Genomic DNA, 27,506 nt, shown 5'->3' with positions numbered 1-27,506 from the left:
AAAAAAAGATATTATCCAATATTTGGAACTAAATGAAAAGGCAAAGGGCAGTTTCCTGGGATAAGTTGCTGATCAGTCATTGTCTCTCAACGAAAACTGACTTTGTCCTGGAGATGCAAAATCATTATGTTTATTACTAGAAGAAGCTTCCAACAAAATCTTACACATCAACTAAAATTGCAATCTGAACACCTCACTGAATGAGAAAGCAGGAAGATACATACAGCAAAAAAGGAGGTAAAGTAGTAAACTACTGGTCAAAAAGCTCATGGGAAAGCAAACTTGCTAAACAAACTGGCAGCATAGGCTTGATAGTTGAGAGTAAAAAGAGGCAAAGAGAATGGAAGTGGTTTTTATTTCTTCACAGGAATTTTAATAAAATGTTTACATTTGTAAAATTTAAAAAAAGGAGCTGGATTTTGTATTCTTAAGAAAATGGGACAGATTACAGATATGCTGCATGAATTACACTGGAAAGACAGCACGCTTCTGTGATTTTTTTAGAGGCTGTTGAGGACTTATTCAAGATCATACTGGTTTTGTTCAGAGAAGCAGTATTAATTATAATACGGAAATATGGAAAGAACAGGCATCTTATGTAAGCCAAAGCCCATATAAAATCAAGACTTAAAAATTATTGCCAAATAATTTGTGTACAACATCCAACAGATATTTTTAACCTGTGCTAACAAAATTGAAGTGGGGTTTGTAAGGCACAAGAAATCTCTAGACACTGCCCTTTCGAAAATCAAAAGTTCTACCACTTGCACTATCAGCTGTGAACAAGATTTTTTTTTTTTTGAAAGAAAGTCTTAAACTATCCCCAAATGCTTGGGAAATATTTTCCAGTTTGAGAAGTAGATACTGTAAATAAAGGTAGAGAGAATACATTTTCTTGCCAAAGATATACAAGAGATTCCTGTTATCCTTGTTTGCCACAGAAACAGGATTTGTTTGCCTCTTTTCATATGATCCCACACCCTGGCAATTTGATTGATGAATCACTTAGCCTTAAAAGTATGTGCTAGATGTCTGAGTTATAGCTGACCACCAAGACTTTTTAAACTCCTTGTCCATTCCAGTTCAACCAGCTTTTTAAGCTACTGTCAATCAGATGGACTAAAAGTACATAGGTGATGTATAGAAATTCTTGTCCTCAGGCACACCATAAATTACTCTCTAACCCTTGACATACACTAATAAGGTTGACATTTTAAAAAGTTTCTTCTTTTTTTTTTTTTTCCAAAGTATTTTGGTTTTAAATGAAACTTCAACTATTTTCACATTTCTGTTTCTTGACTTAGCAACAGCCAGTTTCAATGCACCATTAAAACAATGAAATTTCCACATTACTGCAAAATAATTGAAGCTATTTTTCTTGAATGGTGTGACCCTCAAAATCAGAATCATAAAATAAATTCTTCATTCAAACATAGTCAAGAGAAATTTGCAAGTTTAAGCGAAACACAACATCTAAGACATATCAGATTGATGTTATATGTGTAACTCTTATTTTTCATTTGACATGTAGGCATTATGATTTCATCATAATTATTATCAGCATGTCTTCTGCATGAGAAAAGTCTATTCCATTTTCATCGCCCTGTTCAAAAACTAGTTTCATGTTTTAGTTACTAAACATTACCCAAATTCTCCTCTGAATGGGGAATTATTTAGTTCTTTATAGATTTCTCTGTTGTGCTCAGTTCTACAATATAAAATATCCTAATACACACAAAGGAATTTGTTTTTACACAACCTTTGTGAAGCAGAGTGATGACTTGATCTTGCAAATGGGAAACTGAGACCCAGAGACATTTAGACTAAATTTAATTTGACATGCCTACAGCTGGATTGTAGAATCCAAAGCTGCTTTTGGAATGCTCAGCAAATGTGAACATCACTCAGTAGGTGTCTCAAGAAGGGCACACAGAAAATGAATAGCCCTGAAGATGGTATAAGTTTTTCCAGCATGAAACATTAAAGTTTACATTAATATGGAGACAGAAAATGCAACATAGTCTTCCTTAGTATCTATTCAGGGCTTTCCCATGTTTTCTCTTCCAGCAGAGAGCTATGCCTCCTGGACTGAAAGCAGGATTGCTGTAGTCACCATTTGCCCCATCTGCCACAAATGGGAAACACAACTCTGCTTCCTTAGTATCTAGTCAGTGTCAACATCTGCTTAAATGTCAGTGGGGAAGAGACAGAGGCCTATTTGGAACTTTTAGCTTCTGCTGGTTTTGTTCCTACCTCCTCTGAGGCCTACAGGCCTCCATCTCTTTGATCCAAGGTCTGTGAGAGTAAAAAAGCATCTCTCCATTGACCTTCAAAGCATTCTGAATCAAACTTGTACTTGCTAACAAAGCCTATATCCCATATCTCATGCTTACAATCTATCTTCCTGGAAGCTCACTAAACAGATAACACTCCTTACCTTTCTATGTTAAAAGAATATGGGCACATGAAAACAGTAAGAACAAAACCAAAACACCGATAAGCTTCAAAAGCCATTGATAACTGACCAGTGAATGTTCAGGCTGAAAGAGTAAATAAAAAGGCCACCAGCCAATTCCTTTGTTTTTAAAGCATCTTTGAAGTTAAATTTCAGCTTTTTCCATTGGTGTCTGTCAGCAATTTTGGTTGGACATTTTTATAGTTATTGTAAGTTTAAAGTGAATAGTTTGACTGCTTTTTTAGCTCTATAAGCAGGAACAAAACATGCATTTCTCAATGTCTGATCAGAATTTCTGCAATGGTTTAACTCCAAAGTAGTTGATTTTGGTTAAGCTTAACATTTTTATTTGAGCTAGAAGCACCAAAACTGAAGGGCTTCAAGAACAAGAGCAAAAACTAGTAAATACAGGTAACAATAATCGTATATATGGTATATATTATAGTCACTGATGTACACAACGTGCAGCCAAAACCTTGGACTTGGTTTAAATTAAGATTCAAACTAGACAGCAACAACTGTAAGGAAAATAAAGCTTCAGTGCATGAATCCATCTGAGCAGTAAATACCAGTATAGTGAACTTCCTGCATGAAGAGCCAGGTTTCTGCCTGTGAGTTGAGATGGAAACTGAGACTACATTCCTCTGAAGAGAATCCTTAAAGTGAAATCAGATTCATCATGGATGAATAATGTGATGATTCCAGGGGGTTCATAAGCTAAGGAGAGGCTGGAATCGAGCAAATGCTGCACTGAGAACTGTACTGTCAAACCCAAGTTGGAAACTATTTTGAAGTGATCAGAAATACAAATGCAGGAACAGGATTTGCATTTAGGATTCTGTTTTGAGCCTCAAAAGAATAAGATTCCTTTAGTGTTGTCTTGAATTTGGCAGACTGGATTGCAAGGTCCAGTGCAAGGGTACCAACCAGCCTGCCCACAGCAGTTATGTGCCTGAGAAGGAGAATATTAATTTGGCTGGGCTTCTAGAAGTACTGAGTCTTGGAAATTCATAGAAGACAAAGGGATATGGAAAATACTGTGAATAAGGACATTCTTTCTCCCTCCAGCTCTCAAACGAAAAACTATATGGTAATTATGCTTAGCAAAAAACTTGCTTCCATGTCACAAAACTGCATTTGAAACACTAGAAAAACAAGAAAATAACATAAAGAGCACTGACAGGAACCCACTGACATGTGAGCTGTATGTTACTGGTACTGACACTGTATATCTACCGCATATCTAATTTGACTTCCATGTGTTAAAACAGACACTGTCCACTACAGATATATGTAAATTAGATCACATGAATGGCATTTTGCCTCGGTGATTACTCCAAAAGCTATACCAGCAATTTAACAGGAGCTGTGACCTACTTTGATTTATTATTATTTCAGACTCTAGACCAGTGTAATAGATTCTACTACTGAAGCTGACTCTGAACAGTCAGATTGCTTTGGAAGCTGAACCTAGGGAGCAGTTGGACTGAGAGTTATTCCTAGTGTAACAGAATACAAACTAATGTTTGGCCTGTCAAACAAACTGATTTAAGTAGTAAAACCCAAACAAATTAACATTGTATGCTGGTGAGACGCTTGCTACTGGATTTAAAAATAAAACAGTGATTGTTTAGGAAAGAAATCTTGCAATTATACCTAATCAAGACAGTTTTGATGTCATACAGTCAAAGGTATGGTTCAGTACAAGAAAACTGAAAAAAACACTTTGCTTAAATAGTTGTAATTACAGAGAAATAATGACAAGACCGACTTTGAAAAATGCAAATGTAGATTACATACGTGAGTCTAAACTATAACAAAAAGCAAAATGACATTAATAGCTCTCTGACTTGATCTATCTTGTTTCACAAAGGATTGCACATCTCTGCCCAGCTATCCTGAGAGGAACAGATGGAAATCTGAGGGAATTAAGGGCAAACGGATGGGTATTGAGAGGGGACAAGAGGGTAAAATGTCCCCCTATTTTGTGGAAGAAGAGGCAAAAATTCAGAGATGGGCATTTAAAACATAAAGACTTACACTGTCTTGAAAAAAAAAGAGCAAAGAATATTTAAGTTCCATATGGGAAAGAAGTTATTTCTAAATTACTTGACTTTTAGAATATAGGAATGTGTATAACAGTAACTAGAAAATAGACACTTTGAATTTTATTTATTCCTTGTCTGATAAATGCAGATCTAGGAAGCATTTTACCAAAATAAAAATAAACAAAAAGTATTACAATTTTGATAAATTGAATAGATAAGGTTTAAGCTAAAATCCATTACGTGAAATGAGATGCCATTCAGAATCCCAGTTTTTACCACACTCTTGAATGTTAAATAGTTCTTTGTAAATGAATTTGGTGCTTGAACTGAACTTAATAGCAGAGAACAGAGTAAGTGCAAAACATTGATATGAAGGGTTCATTTTATGTCACAGTCACAAGGTAAGTACCACGCACAGGGACGCTGCAGGTTTAAGTAAATTTTTGCTATTATTTTGAATGTATGAACTAATAATGGATCTAATTTGAGATTCAGCAGTGGGTAAATGAAGATGAATTGTATTTAAAGCACAATTACAGCAACGTTTCTTAAATAAACGTTTCTTAAAATAAATGTTATTGTAAATATACCTTCAAAGTTATTAACGTATACTTTGATCAGATTATTGCAATAATGTACTTTCTTTCCTGATGTGACTTGAAGTTTTGCCATACTTCCACTTATGAGCTGTCATGAATTCCTTTCTTGATATGACATCTACTACTTGTAGCAAGAACAGTTCCCTGCTCTGGTATGGCAGAGAGAATGCCACAGAAGATATTTTGTGCAGCTACTAATCCAAATAACGAGAATGAAGACAGAACTAGTAAAACTATTTTCTACAAATAAGGAAACTAGATCACTGGCTTTTCATGATTTTTTGCATTTTAAGGTACACTCAGGAAACCACATTTCTCTAAAAGTTAGAATTTTAATCCATTCATTTTCCTTAAGCCTAGGGTAAGGTATTACTACTACTAAAGCAAAATGCAATAGAAAAATTGCAATTATTTAAATGGCAGTTGCCACATAGAAAGCTTTGACCTCTTGTTCATGTGTGGAAGAGAAATACAAATACCTACAAATTCTAATTTTACTTAAAACCTCATTGTTCTATTATCAACTGCAAAAAAATAACACAGAAAACCAGGACTAGATTGTACGAATACAACTGGACAAAACCCAAATGATTAGTGGATCCTTATTGGCTCTGTTGTGTTTATTTATTTCTGAACTGTAGATACCACTGATACATGTGGGCTTTTTTATCAAGATATTTTTCTGTTTTCAAGCTGAGGGACATACCTGGCAAGTTACTTAAAACCATGTCCATGAGAACCTCAGTGTTCCCTCTATTGAACAGGGCTAGCTTGGAAAAACATTATTTAAAATTTCAAGGAGCATCTCTACAAGGTATATAAGGTTCATAAGGCAATGAGACAGGCAATCTCAATTTAATGTAGCAATTTTTCTTCAGTGGATCAGTGTATTTAAGTCAAATGTCATGAACCAAATTCTCTATCTGCTGGACTTCTGCTTGAAAGCAGAGAAGAGAATGGAGAGGAACTGCTTACATTTACTTCATTTTGTCTCCCCATCCAAGAAATAGCTTCAATTGCCTAAGAGAAATCTTTGTTTATGGCACAAGAAAGATCTTATGATAGAGAAAATAAAGGCACAGGTCCACTCTTCTTGATCATGGTCTTCCATCTCCCCAAACACTTTTTTGCTTGAATTCCATCACACTGTGATTTTAAGGGCTGAATGAAACTCTCTATATTGAAAAATACAAAAAAATCTCCAGCTGATATACAGACTGAAAAGCTGAGAAAAGAAAAAGCAAGGAAAAAGGAAATTATGTTCCAGAAGTCACTACATGTGACCTATTTTGTTAATGCTTTCTCTTTTTATGTGATATATTGCAAAAGAGGAAGTTAATTAATATAACAAAATAAAAACTTAGTGCCACTCCAATCAAGTTTGTGCATAACATGTTTTCAAAAATGTACAAGTGAAGGGCATAAATATTGAATACAAAACCAGCCTAATAATCCAACCAATAACGAAGCCATATTATGATACCTGAAAGTCTAAAGACCGCCTATGGTATTTCACATCTATTTACATTTCTTAGAATTATGTCATACTTTCCTTGCTGTTATTCTGACGATCTTCCAAACAGACCTTTAACAATATGCAATTCAAGTTTCAGACACTGTATATGGATATTCACTTAGGTTTTTTCCTCTATATTAAAATATTTCTGTAATTATAAAAACAATAGTGACATTAAAGCATTCTGGGGTGCCTAAGAATTGATAGAAGACCTGTTCAGTTATGACAATTGCAAAGTCAATTGTCATGGTTGAATTGATTCCTCTCATTTTTTTTATCTGGCAAACTGCTTCTGAAAAGTTTTACATTATAATATCGGAATAACCTAACTCGAAAATTGCATTAATTGACCCACTAGTTAGAAATCTAGAGAGAACTATTTTATAAAGAAGAGCAAGAAACCCAATTTAAAAAAGGAATAGCAAAGTATAAGAGGCTGCTATTCTTAAGGCAGCATGAGAAAGGTGGAATACCTTCTTGGAGCCAGAAAAGCCTTCTGAGAGTCCTGGGTGCAGAATTTGCAGGTAGGCAGCAAATTCAAAATGCTGGGTTTACTGTGCACACATTGAGGATGCTCTTGAATTTGACTGCCAAAAATAGTTCCCCTCTGCCCTTAACATATAAGTTGTTCTACGCACCCTCGAACCAGTTGTCCTGTGTAGTGCAGATTTACAGCAGACATCAACAGTGAACTTAACAGCTTGTACCTAAAACTGAATTCAAGGTTCCATGCTTCTGGGAAACACCTGAAAGTCAGTGTAGGAGTTCTTGGTCTTTCAGCACTGCCTTCTATTCAAACTAGCCTAAGTAGGAGAAACAGTCTCTTACCCAGCTTTAGTACTGAAGAACAACCTTCAGTTATTTACAACATTGAGTAATGTATACTATATAGACTAGTTTAACCTAGAGCACTTAGAAGTCTTCCTGCAGCCTCTGAATAGACTTCTGAGGTCAACTACCTGTTGCAGGAAACGGATTTCCTCTTGTTCTCTGAATACTGCTGATACTTCATTCCCCGTACTGCTCCCTCTGCTCTTGTATTATCAAGTAAGGCAAAGCAAGCCTCTGTTGTTTTATTAATAATGCTAAGTATACAATCAAACTCCATCAATCAGTATGTGGTCAACACATATCCCAAAACTATTTTTATGGAAATAATGTACTTCATGGGACAGAAAAATGACATAAAACTTTGCAGAGCTTTCACAACACAAGGCATCATGTTCTAACCACTTAACATGGCCAGATAAAGCATGAAAAGCTACAGGCCGGAGTGTCTCCCCTTTTGAAAAGCATTCTTTTAGGAAGCAGGGGATAGCACTGCAGTAGACATAAAGCTTCTACTGTACTTTCAACAAGCAGATCAATGTTTCCTTCATGACGCTTTTAGCCAAACACACAGCACATGCAGAAGCTGGAGGAGTGGCAGAGAAAGAGAGAGAGATTGATGCTGGTAATAAAAAGTCTGAGATAAGAATGAGGATTAAAAATAGGGCCATTGCGTAATACTACCTAAGTGTAATTTTATACATTAAGAGACTATGGACCTTGGTTGGTCAATCTATTAGTTTTACATTTTGCATGGTATTTTTAAGATACAAGCTGTAGTCAGAGTACTTCTAAAAATGTAAATGAAGCCAATCTGAAACAATATTTTTTAACTGAACTACTGCTATTAAGAAAAAATTACTATGTTTTGTGACAACTGGATAACAGGTAAATTATAGATATATTACATACATACTATACTGCACAACTGTCAGCATCATTCCTAATTGATATTTCTACTCTTCGAAAAATCATTTAAGTAGTCCTGCTAATGTTTACAAAATTACAGGCACAAAGCTAACTGGTTTCCATGGAAGGGGAAAAACTTTATTGCATATTGTGAAATCCAAAGAGAATACGAATTTATATTTTATCATTATACAATTTTAGAGCATTAAAACTTCTCTTACCAAAAGGGAGTTACTTTTTGAAGAAACTCACTTTAATTTAACTGAATGGAACCAAAGAGAGCACCACGTTCTAGACAAGTGGAATTGTTAAGGTTTTGACTGGGGCTAAGCAGGTGTATAGTACTACTACCCTACAATTCCTGGAGTCCAACATGCTATGAAAAGCTTTCTGTAACTAAAGGCAAGTAGAAGTTCTTAAAATCTTCCTCCCATTCCTCTCAAATAGGCATCAGCTGACAACATCCACAGTTTCACCAGAGCAACTGGTGACAATAAAAAGCAACAGGTGAAAAGCAGCTTTTCCTAATTATTGGATTCTGAGATGCAAAACAGCCTCTACAAGGACATTTTCTATGAAAAAAATCAGGCAGCAAATTATACCTCGAGTTCTTCACAGTTCTTCTTCAGCTGGAAGATTTTTTATTTCTTCAAAGACCTTCTACGTAACAACAGAAAAAAAAATCTGCTAGTACAGTCACTTTCCTTTTTGGTAATCTTAGTTCAATTAATCCAATTACAGAGCTTTTCTCAACAATTAAAATTGTAAGGAAATGTCTTCTGATGAATCTACAATGTGTATTTCTGAAAAACAGATTCCAAAAATTGTTTAAAAAGATCTTTTCTTTTGTCTTTTCTTGTACCTTTTTTCAGAAGGCACATTCAGCTGAATTCCCACAGTGCTGATTCCATTTCTCTTGTCTATGCGTTCCTGGTGTTCTCTGAAGGTCCAAAGCTATTTGGTGGCGACTTGGACATATAAAATTAAGAGGTTTTGAGCTTGGTTCTTAAGAATCAACTTAAGACAAATATTTTCTTGGAATAAGAACCACAGAAATAGGTGTAGACACAAGAAGCAGCCTTGTTCACTGGTTCACCGGGCAGACAGGTTACTGGCATTTTAGATATGAAGATCTTCCTTCTGGACAGAGTATAAAGGATGAATTGCTTGTATAGACTCTCAGTGCCACCTTGATACTTCAGCTACCAGACTCTACTACAAATTGCAAAGCTATCCTTTATGGACACTGTTTAACTAAATTTTCATACACTAAATACTCCAGTTTTCTTCTTCAGCTGTGGTAGAATCTAATTATTCCAGGACACTAATTAGTACTACAGCCTAATCGCTTCAGAGAAGGCAGAATAGTTTTGGGAGTTTGATCAAGCAGGAGACCCATACGTGTTGACCAGTCACAACACCTTGGTTTGTGTTTCTTTCAAAGTCAGCAATCCCTCCAGAACATGAAAAGGACAAACGGCTGAAGTCGCAGGCAAAGCAAGAAGATTCCAATTTCCCTGAAAATGGTTTGTTTACTTCATAATCCGTAAGAGTATGTTCACCATTTTTGCTGATGTGAACAATCACAATTGGATTCTTTGGAAATGAAGTGTCATCAGGCTGAACTGTCTGATGATCCAGTGCTTTTTCTTAATTTCATACAGGTCATTCAGAAGAATAGCTGGTGGAATGAGGGTGGCGTTCATCTTGCATCTCTATGCACTAAACTTAATTTCTTTCTCTTGCATTAGCTTAGAAAAAAGTATCTTTGTATATGTGTGAGTATAGTATTACTTATTTGTTCCATATTGGTGTTTTGATGATAATAATGAAAAAACCAGTGAGGCATTTATAAGTAACAAGGCACAACAAACTGCACAATACATATCCGGTGCTTTTAAGAACACATGCTTGATTATCTTTAAAACAACTTGTTTCCTGGTGGAGCCAGAAAGCAATTATTTATCTATGACAGAAAAACTGGTAAGCATTTTTCTTCTTAAAAACTTTTTTATGAGATCTTTTGCCTGTTCATACACTGAAACTAAAAAAAACCCCTTTCTGTTACTAAGGATAAGGAAGTGCTAGGAATGACTGCTTAAGAAGCTGACACTTGAGAGCAAATCAGACACACATCAGCAAGGCATTGCTTACACACAGATCCTCCTGCTTAGGGGCAAAGTGACTGAGTAGGTGAACTCCTTATGTTTGCATTTTGTATGACAGACATTGACAGAACATTCACATCAGGTCTAGAACTTGGTCCACAGCGTGAGACAGAGCGAGCTGTCACCTTTTTGTGAGATCTTGTCACATTTAAGGGATTCTTTTAAAATACAGAATAAATAACTACACATGCTCAAGACTGATTCAATAGTGCAGAAAACCTCAAGTCTATCTTCTTGATACTCTTCCATTAATCTTTACACAGTGGGTCATGGCATTAATTTGACAGTATTTTAAAAATTCAGTTTTTATCCCAGGATGTTGTGAATTCTAGGTTATCTTATTTAATTTTTTCCTATCCTAATTACAATTGAACATATCTTTCTTTTCAATTCTTGCTAAGATGGTCCTATACCTTATTATAGAAGGCTATCATGAAGCTGATACGGAAGTATTTACAAAAAGATACTCATTTTGGCAGGTACTGACCCAAACCAGAGCTTTGGGAATTAATAATGAATGAACTTCAGATACCATAAACTCACCTATATCTAGACAGGTAATTAGTAATCATAATATGATGGCTGTCTTTACAGAGTATTTCCACGCTCACTGTCTGAAAATGGGTCAGATTAACCAGTGAAGTATTTTGCAGGCTGGACATCTGTAAGTTAATTATCTCTTACATTAAAGTGCAAATAATAAAGGATGCTTTTATTATATAATTTGTGGTCATATGTTATGTAGCAGTTGCCTAGCTAGACTACACATCACGGTGATCCCAGACTAGTAGTGATTTTAAAACCACGCTGAACATGGTTGCAGATTGATCATGCAAAATCTGCCCCCCCAGCTGATTTTTCCCCACTTGTGCACAGTGCAATGCAAAAAAGAAAAACGTAAATAAAACCAAAAACGTGTGATGGGCGAGCAGGTCGACTGTGTGAGAGAACACGTGCAAAGTATACCTCAGAAACACTATAGGTGGATGAGCACGAAGGGAGTCGAGCCTGGTTGTGCAGTGGGGAAAAGAAAACATTGTTAAAAAAGAAATGGTGGCACAGTAAGGGTCTCAGAAGGTTTTCTGTATAGGTGGTTCCAGCACTGAGATAGCAGCAGGGGGTTCATTAAGTTTCCTCAACCAGCTATTTCAGAAACTCAAATTTTATGCCTTTTAAGGTGGAAGCTTCTTGAAAGAAAAAAGTATTATCTTTAATAATAAAAAATAATGATGAATCTGAAGACAACTATCAATCCTTTCTCCTCTAAATAACTAACAGCACTGTCCTTAGGACAACAAGGTATTCTAGGATGAAGCTTTACCAATCTCATTTAAAACTGTTAGTTTTATTCTAAGTCTGCAAAGGGTACAATGTGAAAACCCATTAGGGGCCCTGTCCTTCCCTGTACATCTTCATCTTTTCAGATGCTCAGAACCAGCATTTTGACAATGGAGGTTTTTCTTCAATCTCAATGTCCCCAAATCCAGAATGACTTGTGAAGTTAAATAACTAAGAGCCAGGTATAGGTCAGTAGCAATCTGCAGATTGTATCCCTAAGCAACATAAAGTGATGTGATTCTCGAGGGACACCATCTCCTGACAAAAGCTTTCAGCGCAAACACAAGTTAACCGGTAACACTGCAGTTCTACTGACTGCTTAATAAACACCTTGTTTATACAAGATACCCATTTTTCTATACTATTTAACACTCAGATGTAACTCAGTGTAACAAATCTGAAAATGCTTTATTTGGTTGAAAGCATTTCGCGTTTCAATTACAAAGAGCTCTGGGGTTTTGTTGTTTGGTTGGTTGAATTTTTCCCATTTTTTTTCTTCCCTTAATTGCATTAGATTAATAGTGATCTGAGGACAACTGACTATGAAGAAAGAGTAAAAACAGCCTAATAAATAAAATTTTTAAAGACATGGTTCTAATAATGTCTTTTGTTTGTTTGTTTGTTTTGTTTTTTTTTAGGGGTGGAAAAAGGAGTTATCAGAAGTCTCAGCTAAACCTCCTTAGACTTCCACAAAATTAGTGTCTGTGTAGTAGTTTGGATACACTCGTGGTAAAGACTAACCCAGCAAGAATTTCCACATAAATTATTAGTGACTATTTGCTGACTTAGGCATTATGATGGACTAGGCAGAGAACATGGTACTCCTAAAAAATTCTTGTTAATATTCTTTGATCTCAAACATGTATTTAATAATTCTTGATTAAAATATAAAATATCACTTCCAGGAAAATTCTACAGTCACATTTTTCTGTGTTCATTTATGTCTCCGTTACATACTTCTATACTAGAGGTATGTAATTTTAGGACTGCAGAAATGGAGTCGTTACATTTGGTCTTTCGAAGGCAACCGTGAGGCTGATGTGGCCGTTGGTGAAAATGAGTTTGACCCCCATGTTCCTATACAATTTTTCTTTCTTCACTGAAGAGTTTTTAATAGTCTGAAAATGTTTTTGTTCCTTTCTGGCATTGTGAATTTCATTTGCTCTTCTAGATAACATTTCTAAGGAAATCTGAATCACTTCACAACATCTCAACGATACACACGCACACTCAGCCATTTCTTTTCTTGATGTTTCCTTAGAGTGAGATGATTTGCAAAAGGATTGAGTATCAAACAGAAAATTCCTTCAGAAAAATAGAAATACTAGAAAATGCAGTTTTAAGAAATCAAGTAATATTCTTAAAATGTCTTTTTTTTTTTTTGTAAAAAAAGAAAGGTCTTTTTTTGTAAAAAAAATAAAAGGAAAAAGGAGAAAGAAAAAAGAAGCCCTTCTGACAGAGCAAAACCTGTTTTTAGAAACATTACTTTGAAAGCTTTCTAAGAAAGATCAGATGTGCTTTTGCTTAGAACAGGGGTTCTGTTATTCACCTAAGACTTTTGGATGAGCCTCTAACCAAGACTCTCATAAATAACGTTCAACCATTGTTCCCATGGTTTGTCTTGCAACAGCATGGAAAAACCATTGGCTTCAGTTTTGCAGGGGAGGATCCAAGTGATGCAGTAACAGCAAGAAACATCAGAGTTGCAGTCTTTTAAGTAACAGCAACTAGATAAACACAAACAACAATGATAAGGAGGTTTGGAATTGTACACTGCAAAGTTTGGAAGAACTTTGCTCATCTTTTCTGCTCCTCACAGTATCTTACAAAGGGTATGTTAGCCACTTGGGTACTTCTTTCATCTTCTGATAGACAACTGCTTTAAGTAGAATGCTACTACCTTCCTTGTCAAATTATCCTGTGATCTAACTATCCATATTTTTATTAATATCTAGGCTAAACTTGCCATTTAACTTCAGTCATTCCTATTAGTTTTTAATCACTTTAAACCAGTTTGCATTTTCTTTTTCATAGTTCCAGTATTATAGAGGCAAATGATAATTCTCTTCACTAAGATTTCTCCCTATGCTCAAACGCGCACACAATTTTCCTTAAACTTTTAATCTCACTCGCTTAGAATTATTTTTTTTTCTTATTCATACATGTGTAGATTCTCAATTTACCTATGTCATTTTCTCATAATGCAATCACAGGTATGCTCAAGTGTTCCAGTCTCAAGATGACCTATAGTGTTCTTGACGAAAGAATTATGCTCATACAACATAGTGATTGCCGTTCGCTTTATTTTCAATAGGATCACACAAGGAGGCTGTTTAATCTCTACTGCACACTTATAATTTCTTGATAATTTCTACGTCATTGTTTTATTGCTAACTAGTCTCCATTTTTGAGCATCTGCCTGATTTCAGCTTTTTCTAAGTTTATTGCTTCTGTGTTATTAAAATTAAATGTCTATACTTTTCCAAGCTCCTCTGATGTTTCTGCAATCTGTCACCCACTCTGCTTACAATTTGTTGTCGTACGTGAACTCCAGTGATTGTTTCTTCCAGTTTGAGAAAGGGGGCAGCTCTCCTTGTTTTGTATGTTACCTGACAACCCCTACATACTACGTTAGGTGAAGTTAACATGTTAACATCTGAGCTGTTGGGCTCTTCTCCCCCAGGAACATTCAATGTAAAGGGCCGCATTGTCAATCACAGAAATTCCCCACTGTGAGAACGGTTTTAAAAGAGCTGTGCCTATTTACACCAACTGAGAATCTGGTTGAAAGCCTGCAAGAGTAATTTGTTGTTAGTCTGAGGGTCTTACTGGCTTGACTCAGATCTTTAATAATGGAATATTAAGACAAGAAATAGAAGCCCCATAAAGGTAATCCTTCATCATGATCAAAGAAGGCAGGTACTTAAAGTAAGACAGAACACTGCATCTGAGATACAGATCCATACAAACAATGATAGTCCCAGTTTCATTAAACATAATCTATGGAGATCATTCAGCCTCTGCTATGAATTCAGAGTACATTTTTCTTGAACAAGACCAGAATCTTTGATTTGGAACTATGCTGGTCAAAAGCCACACAAAATTTTTTTGGCGTGTTACTTGCGAACTTTATGTAGAACTTCCGTACGCAGTTTTGTTGTTTGTTTTTTTTTCTGATGGGCTTTCCATAATATTTTTCTGCAGAATTTGAATTTACATTTAAAATTCTGAGCCTGCACAATGATAAAAAAAAATATCTTCAAAACACAGAGTGAAGCAGTATTGTTCTGTTTTATTTCAGCTGAATTTCACACTTTCAGGAAGGTATCAGTTTTAGCAGGTATTATGAGTTCTAAAATGTAAACTAGTCAGCTCTTTCACTGTTGATCATTCAGTAGCTGATGCACATTTTTGCTACACTAATTTGAACAGCAGAGGAATGCTACCATGTCCAAGTGATAGGAGACTGACAAATTTTTCTAAGTAATTTTTAAGTTCAGCTTCAAACACAGGTCTCTGGGATGGATCAAATTATTAAGCCATGAAAAGAACTGGCATAGTTACAAGGAAGATGAATGAAAGTCTCAAGAAGAAATGGAAGAACAAATCTAAGGTCAGGATTACTGTTTTTTTGTAAATGGTTATGTGTTATCGCTGATATTAAAAGTAGTGTTTTAAAATGAAAACTGCTCAAATAACTCAAACTGCTTAATTAACTCAAACTTTCATGCATGTTTTCAGTGCAATTTTATTTTAAATATCTGGGAGGCTGTCTAAACTTCTGGTGGAATCTAGGATATTCTACAGAATTCCAATGTTTCCTACATATTTCCAATGACCTTTGAATTTAATCTAGAAAGCGTGTCTTTGAAATTCATTCTGAAACAAAGGTTCCACCTTAATAGCATACACAATTGTGCAGCAGCATTTCATTTTAACTTCTGAGGCTGGCCATTGGATACTATATGCTCCCCCTCCCACACCACTCAATACATTTGCCACACTGTAGGATATTAACAACTTACATCTAAACTGCTTTCCAAAGGTAATATGGAAGTGATGAAAATTATTTTAAAGATGAATTACTGACAGATGCCTCATTATCTTCTTTCCAGTTGTCCACTATTTAAGAAGGACTATTCTTTGATCAGTCATTTGTATATTGTCTTTTGAAACGTTGCCTTATCTAAAACATCCATTATTACAGCATGAATCAGAGTAGTGCGGAGGAACAGGACAATTTCATGACAACTAATGTGTCCTGGCCAATGTGGTCACAGTTTTTTTTTCATTTGAAACCTTTCCCCATGTGTGAGACCTGTTTTGTAGTACAGATTTTCATGGCATTTTTTTTTTCTGGCTTTACATTTATTCACTAGTACTAAATCATTAACTTAAGAGCAAAGAGTGTAAAATAAAGGAACTTTCTTTTTCTTGATTACGAATAATAAATTTGAGTTGCCACCAAATTTAAAATATCACACAGTTTATTCCCCCAAACTTGATTCTTAAAGATTTACCAGTGAAAAGATACAGTCCTCTAATAAAATTTATTTTATAGAAAGCTGCAATATATTAGCAGCTCAATTTCCTTGTATTTTGACCTGCAAAAGATTATAAACTCACGGACTTCAATTTCGCAATGAGTAGATATCAACTTTATGTCAGATACATAGTTGGATATGCAAAAGCATCCAAAATCGGTAAAAATGATCAAATCATTATCGTTACCAAAATTATCTTGCACTACATAACCATAGTGGATTATGCATTAGAATGATAGTGCTGAGAATGACAACAGTCATAGTGTATGTCAAACACAAACAGGACATGAATCTAAAGAAACTATTCCGAGAATCTTCACTGGATGGATGTGCACAGGGAGAAATGGTTACTACCTTTAACATCTACCAGGCTTAAAACTGCCCCTTTTTCCTAATTTTCATTATACACTAAATTACGTGACTTAAACTCACTTCTACAGAACTACTGAAAAGTTTATCTTAATCTATGAGGTGAATTACTAAAAGGGAGGTACTATTGCCTGTATTGTTATATTGGATTTGATGTGCTTTATTAAATATTGCTGTGAAAACCTGGCAACTTTATACCAGTGTCATGAATGATATACTAGATCCTAACTCTTTTTTCACTTTATTTTTTCATTAAAGAATAAACTTAATGTATAAGAAATATGCTGCAGAATTTTTTGCCTTAGTCTGCTAAAAAAACAAGCAACAAAATTTGCATAGCTGGCATTCAACCAAATATTAATCTATTTTGTGAGATAAAATAGGGACCCAAAAAGATTAAAGGCCAAGGTACATGTGAACCTGTATGCTTTTTGGGTTACCTTATATGAGTCATAGTTTTCAGTTCACATAAGGCTATCAGTCACTGACAGATGATGTTTTTATTCTCTAAATTAAGGATATCTATTTTATCAGTTGCTAAGTTTAATATTCAGAAAACTTTTTGATATGCAACTTCAATTTTGGAAAGAGATTTTTTTTTTAGTTGCTGTAAAGCCAAGAAGTTTGATTAGCACGCATTAAAATGTAGTAGGATATTCTTTTAAACAAACCCTGTCAATTAGGTCAGGTTTCTCATGGGCATTAAAATGAAACTCCAGCTAGAAAAGAAAGAAAATGCAAAGGGAGAAAGAGAAACAAAAAAGATGGGAATGAGAGGACAAACCAATCAGATCTGGTGTTACCAGCCAGCAGAAGTTTTAAAAAAAAGAGATCACCAAGTGAAATTGTACATTTACTCAGGGAGAGCATCTTTGGCATTGCCATCTAGGTGATCGCCGAGCTCCTCCAGCTTTCAATGGAGCTACATGTAAACATCAGAAAATAAACTGAAAAAGCAATCTGTTCTCTCTTCATGTTGGTTTTGGTTTATTTTTTTTTTCTTCTTTTGTTCTTTGTTTTTGTAGCTGGGTGGGTTTTTGTTTTGTTTTGGTTTTGTTTTTTAATAAATCAGAGCATAACACATTTCTCACTGCCTCTAGCAAAACATTTGAAGAAATCAAAGTGCATTGAACACCACAGACATTCAAGCTCAGTAAACTTGGAATCTGGAAACAAGATATTTTTGGTTGATTAACACAGCTCTTTGTTCAGTACAGGAAAAAAAACTGAAAAATCAACAGACATAATTCTAAAGTTACTGAATCTCTGCTGCATTGTTCCTTTAGTTATTTATTTGCTTGCTTATCGGTAAGGCTGTGTTGTAGAACTGATTTCCATCAAAAGTAACTTTTTAGATGTAAATCTTCACGTTTGACAACCTCAATTAGGATTTCTCATTTTCTTTAAGGATATTTATACAAGATTTTGTGTATATATTTTTGTGTCATGAAATTAAATCCTGGGCAATGAGATACAGAAATAATAAGCCCAAATCAGGTGTCAGAGTGTGTGTTCATAAAAACAACAGGTGAATCCCACAACCTAAATAAGCAACATCTTCTGTTTATGGATATGCATTACGCACCTAGAATTGTACGTGGTGACCCGTTAAAATGCAGAGGCCACGGTAACTACATACACAGTTTTCAAAAGAACACAGAAATTGTGGTCGCCTTGTGTCTTCCTCTATGCAAATTCAACAGTTCTGAATGTCTCCCACTGAAAAAGTCCCTCATTCAGGTACTGCGCACTCTTCTCATCTATACTGCAATTAAAACCTCTTCCCAAAACACAAGATGAAAAGACAAAGCCTCACAGACAGTGAGGAATGTTACACATGCCTTTAGGTATAACTTGTATAAACAAATAGCAACTGGCTTATTTTTCTACTCTGAGATCAATTTAAAGGGTGGCATTACTGGGAAGAGGTGCATAACTAATCCTTCCCCTCCCCTTCTTTATGCTCAGTGAAATAACATTTCACAAAGAGCAGCTGTCGAGCTGTGTTAGGGAACAGGGAGGATGGCTTGTCCTGGAACAAAGGCAATACAATCACATACAAAACCGAAACGAAAGATCAAAAACCAAGAAGGCAGGTAAGGCAAGGACAGTGCAGAAGAAAAATGAAATAATTAACACTTGAGAAAAGTGCTAAAAGGAAATCAAGCGGGAAAAAAAAAGTGAAAAATTGGGTGGCTGATATAGAGGCAACTGTTGAGATGGAACCTTAACAGTATGGCCTGGGCTGCACATGATCAGCATCTTGGTATAGTTTATGTCCTGTGTTTTAAACCATTTATTAGGATGTAACACTATGCCTGGTGTGTACTGATTTAGATATCTGCTTGTTCTTTTAAGTGCTCTGAATATTTGAGTACGTTTGTACATACATAAAAAAGGCAGAAGGGACTAATTACTAGCAAAACAGTGGCTTCATTCTTATTAGCCTCACATGAATCTCTCATTTCTTCTTTATTTACTCTGATTTTTTCTAATTTAAAGGCTAGATATACACAAAATATTCAACTCTCTTGTAATGGTCTTTTGTAGAATTAAATGCAAAAAAAAAGTGTGAGCATTATAAAAGTTTAAATAGTTTTCCAGATGGGAAGCAGTAGTCTGAAGATGAGTAAGTCACTTCCCCATGTAACAGGTAGTTGTGAAACAACCAACACCACAGATCAGAGAAGTGGTTTAATCATGATCACCAAATTACAGGCACTTCAAGGAAGTTGTTATTATCTCTTAATTGTGGTGACATTCAGTGCTAACTAACTGGCAGCCTGCCTTCACTAGGTTGCTCTATGTGTAGCACAGAAACAAACAAAATGTGACCCAACAGCAATAAGAATACTGAAATAAAAATGATTGGGATGGTGAGAAATGGAAAAGCCCCTTCCCTCCCTCCCCTCACCTCCCCCTTCAAAAGGAAAAGTGTAGGCTATAGAAGAAAACTTGCAAAATAAATGTTAGAAACATATTTACTTTGAGGGATCCAACTCTACTAGCAACTCCTTTGCTTTCATCCGGCCGTCTAATTTGCTACAATGGGGGAAGATGGGTAAAAAAGACAGAAGAATAAAGAAAAAGTGAACTTAAAAAAATTTCCACACAATCAGTTAGCAGTACATGCAAGACATCAAATTGACTCTCTGAGACACCTCTAGAGGACAAAGACACAGACTCTAATTTCTGGATTAAATGATGCTTTACCATGGCATTTTAAACTTGCTTTGTTGATAATTTTTATTCCAATATATTACCAATCTGGCACATATGTTGCATGCTGAACTCACTAACATTTCTGAAAGAATACACGTTACTTATCTGATTTGGATACAAAGAATAATGAAGTCCTAAAACCCTAACTGAAGAAAAAAACACCCTACACTTTCTACAAATCATATGAGCATAGTGTGCTATAACTGGGAGTTCAGGCCTGGCAAGTATCATGATTGATACCTGACAGAATGCAATACAGATTCCTATTGACCCAGGCCTAGAGATTTTAGCCACTGCTATCAGGATTCCCAGTTCGAAATTATGCTGCCCAACCAGAAAATTTTAATGCCAGACCAACATTAGATTTTTCTTTAAATATACCACGTATATAACCTCTCCCCCAACATCTCCTACCTGATTACTTTTCCTTTATTATACATGTTTTTTCCTAGATGAGGCAGTGGATGGAAGAAACAACTGAGGCAGCTGCTCAAAAGGCTTTGTATTGTTAGAAGCATGTAAAAGCAAACATTCATTTACCACAGAAGTTCTTTTCAGAATTGCTGAATCCTGTGAATAAACCTCTTTTACTGATAAATTAAACTTAGGTTGTGTCATTTGAAGTAGAGAGGAAGAAGACAATAAAAATGACTTTAGGGATATCCTTCTAGTCTGAGTCAAGACTGAACTGAAAGGATTTATTATCTGATGGTTGTTTCACAGCTTGCATAAAACAAAGTCCCATGCAACTGAGGTGAACTCTTTCAAACCACATTAACTGCCTTTTCTTTAAGAGTTCTCAGCAAGGAAGCCAAAGACTGAGTGAACCACGGAAATGTAACTATGCTTGAAGCTCTCTGGAGCACACTAGCAAAAGCAAAAATGAGATTACCCAGTTTGTTTTTACCCAACCCATGGAAAATGGAGAAATTCATATTCAAGATACAGTCAACGGTTGATTTGCTTTTTTTTTTTTCACTTGCACTTGATTCTCAAGAAAATAGTGCAACTAAGCAATATATTAATGATTAAAATAGTTAGTTCTGATAGGGTGTCCACTAGCAAAAGATAATCCAAACATTTACATAAATTGTTACTTTCCTTCCCTGCTCCTATGGAATTAAAACAGTATCTGTTTTGAACTCCCACATGAAACCCACATTACTGTTTTCACAAGACTCCAAGTGAGTGTCCAAGCAATTCTAGTGTACTGACCAAGAAAAAACCTGACAATTCTTCAATAAAATGCATCAATTAGAATATATGCAGTTGTAACCTAGTTGCTATATTTTTCCTAATTAAAAAAGATAAAAGGAGAAACAAAGAAAGAAAGGAAGAAAAAGAAAGAAGCCTCAAGAGGGAAAAAGATCCTTATTTGAAAGGAAAACAATATCCTCGCTGAGATATTACCAGTCCCAGACAATAAGACATAATCGAGTTGAACCCCAATACATGTTACTAATTTGAAACTTTTTTCAAAAATAATATATTAAATTTTGTTTTGAAAAAGGAAAAAGAAGAAAAAATAAATGTTGATAATCTTATGTACTGACATAGAACTAGGACATTAAGAAAAATGCTACATACCCCAGAAACTTTGGGAAAAGTTGTAAGTGACAGCATTATGCATTGCCCTTCAGGGAAAAAGAAATTTTCTTCTATTACTTACCAATCTGGGTATTGTGGCTGCTCAGACTGTGCTGAAAGTTTAGGATTCAGTCAGAAAACAAGAAAAATTCTTGTTTAACATCCATGGCACAGTAAAATACGCATGATAACGTGTTTTCTCCAGCAACCTTGCAGAATGCAACTTGGATAAGCCCAAGCGATATGAGTATTGCATAAACTATACTACATCTGTTCTGGGAATTAAATAGGGTATCACCAACAAAACAAGGGACAGTAGGATTTTAGGATTTTTTTTTTTTCTTTCCCCCATGGCAAATGCCACAGAAAGGAATTCAGATATATCCTTATCTCTATCTGGTCAACTCCTGTACGATGTTCTAGAAGTTGACTGAAATTACTATGTCAGAAAATGTCACAGATTATACCCTCGTTTTCCAGAAACTCAGGTAGACACAAAAACCCCATCAAAACTTAGGTAGACACATGACCCTCATCATAGATGAACATTTGTAGTTAGAAAAGATTAGAATGAAAAGTTGTGCATACACATGTTCTAAATAAAAAGTATGTGTACTTCTGTCCCCATCGGTCACTTGTGTGATCTAGAAATGAGTCCTTTGATTTTTCTATTACCCATTTGTTAAATGAGAACAATATTTCTAAGCAAAACATATCACTAATAAAAAGAGCTTCAATGGTGACACTGAAAACAAATCTTTTTGCCTTAGGTTTCATGATTTTCTTTTTATACCACAACACAAGCTAAATGAATGGATTAAGAGATGAGGCAGGAGCAACACTAAGTAGTTATTGGCAAAACGTTACCAGAAATATGTGAGCTTTTTGGAAGATTTGGAAGAAGGCGAATGAAGATACTCAATGTAATGAAGAAAGTGTTGTGGAGGGAACGTTCCAGGACAGTGGCAGGGTATAATGCACTGACAGTTAAGAAAAATGCATTGTATTTACATATCTGTCTTATTTACAAGGGAATAATAGCAGGAGTTAATAGCTAAAGATTAGCCACAGATGCCCCTATCCTGGTATCTGAAGGACAAAGTGGAGTTACAATGAGAGTAGAATGAGACAGGAACACAGTGGAAGAGAACTTAGGAAGCAGGGAAACCGACTAAAGAGTGAGCAAAGAGGAGTGCTCAAATGTGCTTAATGGATTTGTTAGAAGATGAATGAAAGACTTAGGTTACGAAAGAACAGACAATGTTTTCTAAGCAGAAGTCTCGCATATGTTTCTTCATTATTCCTCTAGCTTCTAACAGAAACCATAAGAAACGTTCCTGTGTATCTTCATCCCTTATTATACTCCAGAAAAAATAACTTAAAGACCTAACCTTAAATATACATAAACCAGCAGTTATACTCGTCATCAACAAAGAACAGCTCTGAAAAAACAGCTAATCTGAGAATCTGGCTTCAGTTGGATTTATTCAAAGGAGGAGTTTTCCACAACAGGAGAAGCAGACTCAAATACTTAACACTATCCATCCTAGACTCCTTCCCTTTTCTGACGATATGCTGTGTTCTTGCTACTCTAATGTTTCCCTGCTTACTGCTTCTGATAAAGAAACTGGAATTTTGCAGGACCTAAAGATTTTGGAAATGTGTTTTCACATACACAGTCCCCAAAAAGCCAAACCTCTGACAGACTTTTTTTTTTTTTTTTCCAAAATCCTGGCTAATACACACATGGCTCATAATGACAAAGTCTTTTTAATATGATCAAATTATTTAATTCTGAAACTGAATAAATGCAACACTATCAATGGAAACGCTTTACCGAAATGGTTTAAAAAGGTGTTAAGTTCCTTAATCAATGGTCTGGGCATGCAATGTTGTAATAATGTTAATCAAAAGCAAGAAATTATACTACACAGCATCCAAATCAAGTTCAGATTATTTGCTGTACACATAAGAAAAATCTGAGTGTTCTCCCACTTGACCACTACTGCAGAGATCAATGATGAACAGTGAGTAAACTATTAACATTGCAGCGCTGGGTCTGCAAATCAACGTTTTTGCATTTGTCATATGTGTTATCCCACATATGCCTGACAACATTTTCTGTTTTCATAGACAAAAGTAGTCCCTGTTGGTTCCCAGCAATGGTTTCTCGTCATTGCACCTATATAAATGTTCCCCTGTGCTCCTACCCTGGTTGCTGTACAGGATGTGCAGTTAAATGGTGTGAATATGCTCTGCTGAATCGTGAAACTTGCTTGCAACGTACCCATCAAAGTGACTACACATACTATTAATAAATATTTATGAAATTGTTCCTCTTTAAAGTAGGTTTTTGGATGTGAAATAGCGACATTCACAAGTTTGTACATGCAATGAGAGAAGACGACCTCCCTTGTTTTTCCAGTTTTACCTGCCATTACTTCCTTCCAGTTACCATTTCATCTCAAAATGCAGGGCATTACGGTAAGAAAGGAAGAATCAGTTTTGGAAATCTAGAGTGAAACTGTGCGTAAGATGCACCTCTTCCTTCAGCAGAATACCACAATATACTCCAGATGTCACCCCGGATCCCGCCTCCCGCCCCAGCTCCAGCGAGGGCCATTCAACTGACCAAGACAAAATATGGAAGAACAACAATGGGACGAATCTCCCTCCAGTGCAATGTAGCTTAAAGAGATGTTCTATCATTCAGTGAAAAGGTGGACGTATAAAAACAACATTAAAATGATCTTAAAGATAAATGCATTGAGAAGACAAAAACTTTAAAAATTTACAGAAGAGAAACTAAATATGAGTCATAATATATTCAAACAGCCCCCACATAAAGGAGCTTTGAAAGAATACAATATATTTAAGTACAGGGATATTTAGGATCCATCAGCAATTTGTTATCAAAGCTTGGAGATTCCTCAAGATGATATAATACATTCAAGTAGAGAAGAAGGGGGTCCAGCTGATGAAGAGAAGCCATGAAAGCTACACTACACATATTATTAAGTCATTCTGCCCCAGAAAAAAAACTTTTGAAACCTCACATACAAATTCTCACACAGTTCATATCAACAGAGAAACTTATCTTGAAAGTATAACGCAACTGGCAATGATTTTACATCAGCTGCCCAGGAACAAAAAACTGTATTTGCCAGATCACATAAGGTAAGTGAATCTAGAGGAGATTAAATCTTATGAAGATGCTTAGCAATGATTGTCAAAGTTCACTGTTGTACTGGTTTGACTGAAAATGGGTTCATTTTCTTCCTGCAGTTAGAAACCTTTCTTCTTCATAGCTAGCACACTCATTATTTGGACTTAGTTTGAGAACAAGCGATAACACCCCAGCACAGAGCTCATGTTTTTAATTGCTCTGGTCTGAGAGCCAAGGACACTCTGAACGCCTTGCTTACAGGTGTGAGGCACAGAGGAAGGAGGGCATGAATGGGGCAGAGCTTGACTGACATCCAGACTGACCAATGAGAGTATTCCATTCCATTAACATCATGCTCCAGATTTAAGAGTGGGGCCTTGTGGTTTCTCCTCCCTTTTTCTCCCGCTTTCTCTCTCTCTCTGGGGGTAGCCAGGAAGTTTCAGTCAGGACATTTACACCCGGCCTTTTGCTGTTTTGCAGAGGCCTCTGAGCTGCCTTTTTCCTCCTTTCTCTCTCTCTGGGATCAGCTGTGTGAACAAGTGCCATTTCCTGGGGCAGGCTGCTCAGTGTGTTTGTGAGGAATTGCCTTCAGTTTATTTTATTTCTTCAATATATATATACACATATATACTTATATTTAATAGTAGTGTATTAGTATTTTATTAAACTGAGTTTATCTCAATCCAAATTTCTCCCTTCCCTTTTGACTCTCTCCCCTATTGGGATGGGGTGGGGAAGGGGGTGAGCGAGTGGCTATCGTGGTTGTATTGCTAGCTCGGGTTGAACCACGACAACTGTATAAAACAAACTGGAGATAAGTAAAGGACAGTGACATCCAGAAAAAATAGTAAACTATAATTATATAATTATTCCATGGCTGGCAAGAGGTAATTTTAATTGCTGAAGTACTTACATCCTGCTTGTCAACAAATTTAACGTCAGGGACTGTGAATAGCTATGTCAATATATTATACAATAAAATACTGATATGGGTGGATGGAGCCAGGCTCTTCTTGGTGACAACCAGTGATAGGATAAGAGGCAATGGGTACCAACTGGAACACAAGAGGTTCCACTTAAATATGAGAAGAAACTTCTTCTCAGTGAGGGTGACAGAGCACTGGAACAGGCTGCCCAGGGGGGCTGTGGAGTCTCCTTCTCTGGAGACATTCAAAACCCACCTGGACATGTTCCCGTGTAGCCTGATCTAGGTGTTCCTGCTCTGGCAGGTGGATTGGACTAGATGATCTTTTGAGGTCCCTTCCAATCCCTAGCCTTCTGTGATTCTGAGATTCTTTACAACCCTTACTTGCTTGATCAACAGTGGGAAATTCTGATATAGAAATCTGAACTCCAAACTAGAACTCTATTCTCAAATAAGAAGAATGCTCTAGATCAAGTGAGCAGTTTCTACAGCTAACAAAGAGCTTAATATATTTTTACCATTGCAGCAAATCAATTTCTTTTAAATAAACAGATCAGTTATGTATAATTTTTACATTCATGCATGAAAAACAGACTTACACTTGAAAGTATTTTTACTTCTGCAGTTTTAGGACAGACAAACACCAATTACATTTGGCTTCCTACATAAATCGGGAGTATTTTCAAGCAAAGGGAATACAGGCTCTTATAACAAAGACATACATTGTCAACTAATAGACATATTCACACCTGTGCATTATCCTGCACTATGGCATAAATGTTTTATTAGGGCTGTACAGCTCCAAAAGCAAAATGTACATGAGTGCAATGAATGCCAGTAAAACACTGTTATCATACCATTACAAACTTTGTTCACACCACCTGTGTACTTTAAAAAAATATATATATTTTTTTTTCAAATGGGCACTACTACTCGCACTGCTCAATGTGCAGATGAGGGAATAAAGACAGCGCAGGTGCATCAATCAGTGGTAAAATTTAATGTAATTTTCTTTTAGTTTTGCAGTTCAGTACATTAATATAATCACTAGATCAATGCTCTGTTAACACACATAATGACTAAGATAATGTAACCATGTCCTTACCCAGGAGATTTTGTAACATACTGGTTATCATACACCACATGTGGCAGCCTAGTTTTTTAAAAAGATCTATTGACTTCAGTGAAACTTAGTGTTTGGAAATAAAATCTTAAAGATGGTAGGTAAAAGGCACAGCCAGGGCAAAACAGACTACAATAAATACAAACATTACATATTATGCCACTATTCTTAGTGATTTAATGTCCCAAATCTCACATAAATTGGAGCTCTGGGCATACGGGAGTTTGGTCCTTACTTCCACTATGCAAGTTAACAAAATACAAAAACTTTATGTTGCCCAAGACATGAAGAGGTTATAAGTGATGAGTAATGAAACCGAATGGCTACTCCTGACAGAAGCAAGTTCAGCCTGGCAGGAATGGTGTGGAAATCGCACAAAGGGCTCCCACTTACTGTAAAGAGTGCTGATGATCAGAAGGCTGAATTAGCCTGCACAAAGCTGTCTATTGAAACCAGACTGCTGCAAGCAAACTGTATTTTCTGCTTCACTTTATCATACAGGAGACACATATGCACAAACATGTAGGGACCAAGTTTTACAGCAGCGTTTCTAGACCCAGCTTGTCTCAGAGCTTTCAGCCACACAACTCTCCTGTCACACAAACAAGTTCCCCAAACCCTTCTGCCCACTCAAGGCTCCCTTTCTCCTAGTTCTTCCTGACCAGGGTCGTGTCTTTTCTCATAACGCTATTCCTGCCTCCAAGCTATT

The 27,506-nt window shown here is 36.0% G+C and overlaps 1 protein-coding gene across 50 annotated transcripts in view; it reads right to left on the bottom strand.

Annotated features, from left to right (window-relative positions):
- Positions 1-27,506, bottom strand: part of GPHN (gephyrin) — a 295,661-nt gene that overhangs the window by 61,444 nt on the left and 206,711 nt on the right. For 17 of the 50 annotated variants that reach the window (XM_065064293.1, XM_065064297.1, XM_065064341.1 and 14 more), the window contains 2 exons: positions 19,760-19,816; positions 11,490-11,531 (listed from right to left, as the gene is read on the bottom strand). The exons of 20 other annotated variants lie outside the window; for them this stretch is intronic. In XM_065064293.1, the coding sequence (XP_064920365.1) occupies positions 11,490-11,531; positions 19,760-19,816 (99 nt within the window). The remainder of the gene's footprint in view (positions 1-11,489; positions 11,532-19,759; positions 19,817-27,506) is intronic. 13 more of the 50 variants (XM_065064318.1, XM_065064308.1, XM_065064325.1 and 10 more) reach the window with 1 other exon arrangement.

This window comes from Columba livia, chromosome 5 (assembly GCF_036013475.1).
Source record: "Columba livia isolate bColLiv1 breed racing homer chromosome 5, bColLiv1.pat.W.v2, whole genome shotgun sequence".
NCBI classification, from domain to species: Eukaryota; Metazoa; Chordata; class Aves; order Columbiformes; family Columbidae; genus Columba; species Columba livia.
Note: the sequence above shows the minus strand (reverse complement) of the source record. Positions and strands in the feature narration are given on the sequence as shown.